This window comes from Salvelinus alpinus, chromosome 28 (genome assembly GCF_045679555.1).
Source record: "Salvelinus alpinus chromosome 28, SLU_Salpinus.1, whole genome shotgun sequence".
NCBI classification, from domain to species: Eukaryota; Metazoa; Chordata; class Actinopteri; order Salmoniformes; family Salmonidae; genus Salvelinus; species Salvelinus alpinus.
Genome location: NC_092113.1, coordinates 33,256,678 through 33,262,989, shown reverse-complemented (window position 1 = coordinate 33,262,989; position 6,312 = coordinate 33,256,678). Strand labels below are relative to the sequence as shown.

The 6,312-nt window shown below is 41.8% G+C and overlaps 1 protein-coding gene across 2 annotated transcripts; it reads left to right on the top strand.

Moving 5' to 3' along the window:
* Nucleotides 1-583: 583 nt before the first annotated feature.
* On the top strand, nt 584-5,959 carry LOC139557730 (ADP-ribosylation factor 3). Of its 2 annotated transcripts, none has more exons than XM_071372863.1 (5): nt 584-672; nt 1,812-2,060; nt 4,027-4,137; nt 5,055-5,179; nt 5,397-5,959. In XM_071372863.1, exons 2-5 carry the CDS (start codon nt 1,913-1,915, stop codon nt 5,556-5,558), a joined length of 546 nt encoding a protein of 181 aa, XP_071228964.1. In that variant the 5' UTR covers nt 584-672; nt 1,812-1,912; the 3' UTR covers nt 5,559-5,959. The 2 variants fall into 2 exon arrangements, with proteins under 2 accessions (XP_071228964.1, XP_071228965.1); XM_071372864.1 differs by lacking the exon at nt 584-672 and adding an exon at nt 723-856.
* Nucleotides 5,960-6,312: the final 353 nt, after the last annotated feature.

The following is a 6,312-nucleotide window of genomic DNA, read 5'->3' as shown; positions in this document are numbered from 1 at the left end:
GCACCATGGTCTTGTAGCGGATGCGAGCTTCAACTGGAAGCAACTGGAAACATCTCTGCCAAGAAGTATCCTTTGGCTTTGGCATCGTTTTAGCAGTTCCTCACTTATTTATTAAGGTGTTTCTCAGGTGAATTATTCTTATGTTTGCCTTTAGTCAAATGTATTTACTCTCTAATATCTTATAATATAACAAAAACTTTATTTAGTCTCTGATCTCTAATACACACACACAAAACGTCTGACAAGCATTGATTGCATTACATGTACAGTAGCAGGGCAACTTGTAATCTTGATTAATGAAATACTAAAGCAGGGTTTTCATCACAGGGCATGTAAACCACACAAACACTGCACCATCTCAAGCCCTGACCAGGGTTGATGTCTTCTCAGTTTCAACTCAGAAGGCTAAATTAAGAGCAATCACTGAATTACAAACTCCCTATAAAAAAACCAATGGTACATTTTCAACAACAACAACAAATATTTGACCACCAGCCTCCTACTGACAATGTGTCAAGATTTATTGACAGTGAAGGGAGCGCGTGATCGGCCCATGAAGTGATGAAGAAGTGTACTTGGTTCTCTCATCATCGCGAGACCCCTGTCATTCTTGGCGTCTTCTCGCGAGAATCAAACGCCACTGCCCGAATCCAGCTGGTACGGCAACTAGAGGTAGGTGGGGATGAGATGGACATTTTGAAAATGATGGATAACGTAAAACTGTTGAAATACAAAAATGCGGCATCGTGTCATGTCATTACAAAAATGAAACAACTATGTGTTGGTAGTGATTCTAGTGAATTAACGGCGTCCATTCAGGCCACCTAAGCATTGCGTCTAGTCGTGACTGGAGAAGGTGAGAATCATAATATGCCTATGGATGGAAATAACCATAGCATTTCTGATGTTTACAGTGTGACTGTCTACATGTGATATTTACTAGGTTATTATTTGATTGAACCTGCATTTTTTGTGGTGCGCAATGTGCTGCAAAGATACAGGGTGTTCCCCTCCACAGACCCTGGCGCCTTTAGCGGAGGGTGCTGCCATCACTGCGAGTGCTCTTGCGCAACGACAGATGTGTTTCATAGTATCATATGCGGCCACTGCGATGCAGTGATTGAAAAATCTATTTATGAACACACACATTTTTTTATCTAGACTATTTAAATATGTTTGACAGTAGACTGTTGTTAGAATGCACCTGCAGTGTGTCACCCTAGAACAACTTGCTTTAGGACTACAGCCTACTGTAGGGGTGAAATAATATATTTCAATGTATAGATTATAACTACTATAAAGCACATAACCCCAGCTCAACAAAGGATTGCGGTAGGTAGTGTAGGTCTACAATATGGCAGCTCTTCTCACCAGTGTGCAGTCTGCCAGCATACTGGCCTTCAGTCAGGTCAGCTTCCTCAGCCCGCCTGTAGAGGTGTGGAGGAGACTTTATTGGTTTTCCCCGAGGTGGTTTGGAGCTGTTATGAGGTGTTAATGGGCTGAGTAGTGGTTGAAGGGCTACTGTGTGTCCTCTCTGTGGTTCTGACTCAGTAAATGTACAAACTCACTGTTTGTTCAGCCGCTGACTTGCCATTTAGGCTATGGTTGAATTAGCTTATTCCAGGGTGCAACAGTTTTTTCCTGACCTTGTGACTTGGCCGGGCCTCCAGACTTTTGCCTGGTCAGGAAAAACTGAGCCCTAGGAATAATTCTCCCATTAGTGGCATGCAACTAGAGACCATTTTTCCTTGGTTAAGGTACAAGATCAGGAAAAACTCTGGGCCCTAACATCCAGCTTCTTTGCCCATCAGCTCTGTAGCAGTGAGTTGAGGTCTGACCAGCCAGCCAGTGACCAGCCAGTCAACCAGCCAGCCAGCCAGCCAGCCAGCCAATCACCAGCCAGTCAGTTACCATGGGGAACATCTTTGGCAACCTGCTGAAGAGCCTGTTAGGGAAGAAAGAGATGAGGATCCTGATGGTGGGGCTGGACGCTGCAGGGAAGACCACCATCCTATACAAACTGAAGCTGGGAGAGATAGTCACCACCATCCCCACTATCGGTATGGAAAGTCTCACAATGAAGGTCATTGGCTATAAAGGATGAGAGAAAAGTCAAATGTGTTGTCATGTAGAAATGTTACTTATCCTTAAAGGCCCAATGCAGACATTTTTATATCAATATCAACGAATTGCTGGGTATGTGTACAAATTACCCATTGACTCTGTACCGGTACCTCCTGTATATAGCCTCGTTATTTTATTGTGTTACTTTTTAATTTCTACTTTAGTTTATATTGTAAATATTTTCTTAACTCTTTCTTGAACGGCATTGTTGGTTAAGTTTGTGTAAGTAAGCATTTCACGGTACGGTCTACACCTGTTGTATTCGTCACATGTGACAAAAAAACATTTGATTTGATTTGATGTAACAATTAAGTAACTTACTGTAATAGATTTCCATAAAACATGGGCAAAAGAATACAAAAATTACAATTTCTTAAGAAATAATCTTGCTACCACTGTCTGGGAGTGGTCTGAGTGGGGAGGGGAAAACTGAAAACTAGCTGTTATTGGCAATGAGGTTTGGAACTCTCAGAGCCGGCTCTAGCCTTTTGGGGGCCCTAAGCAAGATTTGGTTTTACAGCTAATTTCAGTTTTGAAGCAAATTTCCTGCAATTCTACAACATTTGCCATGACTTATGCCATGATATCTGAGTGAGAGTGACTAACTAAATCAATGGGGGCCCCCTGGAGATCAGGGCCCCTAGGCATGTGTCCTGCGTGCCTGGTTGGTATTTGGCCATGATTATTAGTTTAGATAGCTGGCTAGACAAAAATTGTTAGCTGACATGGCTAATTGATGGACTGTCAAGTGACTGACATAACAAGAGAAAAATTGCTAATGCACAACCACATTTCAAACGTGCACATTGTGTATTCTAATATTCTAACTTTCAACAATAAGTTGAGACCCCGACTGAGTTCCTTTCCCCCCAAAAAGAATGTTGCAGTTTTAAAGCTGTTTTCTGCAGTTCCACACATTTTGCTATGGGGCAGAGATAATAAAAATTTAAAAAAGTATAACAAAATGCATGCAATTTGCCATGGGGTGGAGATAATGTTTTCAGTTTTATAGCTAATTTCCTGCAATTCTACACATTTTGCCATGACTTATGCCATGTTAATGATATCTGAGTGAGAGTGACTAACGAAATCAATGGGGGCCCCATGGATGTCAGGGTGTCTGGGCACATGCCCTGTGACCGGTCAGTATTCGAACATGATTACTACAAGTTTAGATCGCTGGCTAAACTAATTTACCAATCTAAAAATTGCTAGCTGAGTGACTGTCAGTGTCTTTGTTCAGTTTATTTTGCACAAATAGAAAGACAGTTTGTAACAGTAAAACAACAACAACAACAGTATGTGCAGGAGGAGAAAAAAGCCCAAAAGGACTTAGTAGCTCCTGCACTAATGGTCATAAATCACACAGAGTCAGTGTCTGACATAACAAGAGAAAATTTGTTGATGCACAACCAAATTTAAAACTTGCACCTTGTGTATTCTACTGTTCTATCTCTCAACAGTAAGTTGAGACCCCAACTGAGTTCCTAAAATGGGGGGGGGGGGGGGGGCTTATGTCTCCTGGTGCCAGCCCTGGGAACTCTCTTTGTTATTGGTCTATCAACCAATTTACCGCATGGTGATGTTACCATGGAAAGCTGTAACTCCGCCCATGCAAACCTGCTGATTAGAAGGTCCTGTGTAGATTGCATTTTCAACCAGCAACTATCAGGAAATAACACTGATGAAAATAACACACACTTTTACAGTTTTAGTTTCATCAGCTGTGATACAAAATACAGGACAAACTGAATTTTGACTGAACTGGCCTTTAATCATTACACACCTACAACTGTTTATATGGCATTTATAACACACACACAGCTCTTTATAAGGTGTTTATAACATACCTACAGCTGTTTATATGGCATTTATAACACACATGCTCCTTCCCCTGCTCAGGGTTTAACGTGGAGACGGTTGAGTATAAGAACATCAGTTTCACGGTGTGGGACGTGGGGGGCCAGGACAAGATCAGGCCTCTGTGGAGACACTACTTCCAGAACACACAGGGTAAGTATTGTGGGAGCTAATAAGCTTTAGCTCAGCAGGCTAACACATTCTTGTGACGTGTAAGCTGAGCAGGAGAGCTCTATGAGGTCCGCAGCACTGCTAGGTTTCTGTTCAACCTGATCATTTATTGCACACACCTGGTGGCTAAATCAGTCCCAAATTATAGGGGAAGAATGAAAAAAAAAGCAGTGGAACTGGCTTTGAGATTTGAATTTGAGGGCTATAGGCCCACGCTGGGACAAAGACTGGTACTCCAGATCTATGACACATCCAACACAATGATGTATTGGGCTGACACACACTCTGGTTATAGACATTTGCATACTGCATTAACGGCCTCAAATAAGCACGTTTTTCAAGCCAAATTCAAAGCATCTTACCAGATTCGTATTATGATTTTTTCTATTATATATTATTTGTTTTTCTATTCTATACTGTACCTATGATACAGTATGTGTACAAAACCCCTCTTTCACAGCCCTTTGAACATTAAAGGTAGAGTCAGCGATTAAAGGTATAGTCAGCGACATTACATAGATGCAGGAAGTGAACAGCATAGTGGGTACATTTTTGCAACAACTTAGAACGTTGAAGCACGAGGCTCAACTTCTCTGTTTTTGGTCCCGTGGCTACCACATTGTAAAGGCCTGATGTGAACCCGTGCACATGCACAGATACTGGGTGTGACTGTGTGAGAGCGAAGTCTTGCATTTCGCTCATCGCTATATCTGCGGTGCTGCAGGTGGCAACGTAATTTCGCTGACTACCTTTAACCTGTTCATTCTGATAGAGGGGGATGTCAGACAGTAAACCTTTGTCCTCATAGGGTCTGTAGTGTGTTGACAGGCTTGTTCTGATTCCTGGTTGCTACCTTGAGGGTATGTTGTGTGTTGAAGTCAGGTCTGTTGTGATTCCAGGTCTGATCTTCGTGGTGGACAGTAATGATCGTGAGCGGGTGAATGAGGCTCGAGAGGAGCTGATGAGGATGCTGGCTGAGGACGAGCTACGAGACGCCGTGCTTCTTATCTTCGCTAACAAACAGGTATGGACAATGAAGTGCTTATTCTATTCTATTTTATTCTATTATATTAAAATTGCCTCACTCACCATGTATTTGTATCTGTTACCTGTGTCTAAATCATGTGCTTTTCCTCGCTACCTGTCCTTCTGTTTACCTATGCTTTCCTTACGCCTATCCTACTCTCATGTGCTTTTCTCTACTCCTATCCTTCCATCTTTACCTCCCGTTCGGCATCTAGGACCTGCCCAATGCCATGAACGCAGCAGAGATCACCGACAAGCTGGGGCTCCACTCCCTCCGTCACCGCAACTGGTACATCCAGGCCACCTGCGCCACCAGCGGAGATGGTCTATACGAGGGCCTCGACTGGCTGGCCAATCAGCTGAAGAACAAGAAGTGAGTGGACCAATCAGAGGAGAGCGAGGAGAAACTTTAGTGTCAGCTCTTGAATCAAAAAGTGGTAGTTGGTTTTAGTTGATCCATTAAGTGAAAAATCCTGACACGGTGGGAGTGAAATGTGATTGGTGTGTAGGAAGGGGACTTAGAGAGAATATCCCCATTCCTTGAGGACATTTTCAGCCTGTTGTCAACTATTACAAATGGTTAGCGCTGTCCAGCCGCGGGCCATCAATGTCAATACATTAACCTTAATAATAACCTTCAAAAAGTATTTAAAATGTAGTTATTTATTTAATTATTATTTATTTCAGAATGGACAATGGCAATGTTAGTTTGGTTTGGAACACTGTATTATGCATGGCCATACAGTAAAAGATCTCTTGGAAATGAAGTTTGAAATGATATCTGTCTAATGTTATATATTAAGCCAGTCTTCTGACAGTATTCTCTTTTTACACTAAAATTGCTACTGCTGGTTGGAGCAATGCAGTAGTGGTAGATATTAATGGAGAGTGACATAGGTTTGTGTAAAACACGTCCTATATGCAAAAGCATGCTTTTTTCTATGTCAACTGTATATTTACACGGTTTGCTTAACAAGTACAAACATACAGAATCAAAAGTTTGGACACACCTACTCATTCAAGGGTTTTTCTTTATTTTTTACTATTTTCTACATTGTAGAATAATAGTTTAGACATCAAAACTATGAAAGAACACATGGCATCATGTAGTAAGCAAAAAAGTGTTAAACA

Bases quoted from the DNA above. Each gene is read 5' to 3' on its own strand.
- LOC139557730 (XM_071372863.1), top strand. From the start codon at position 1,913: ATGGGGAACATCTTTGGCAACCTGCTGAAGAGCCTGTTAGGGAAGAAA. The intron at 2,061-4,026 runs GTATGGAAAGTC...TCCCCTGCTCAG, and splicing joins CACCACCATCCCCACTATCG to GGTTTAACGTGGAGACGGTT. The intron at 5,180-5,396 runs GTATGGACAATG...TTCGGCATCTAG, and splicing joins TTATCTTCGCTAACAAACAG to GACCTGCCCAATGCCATGAA.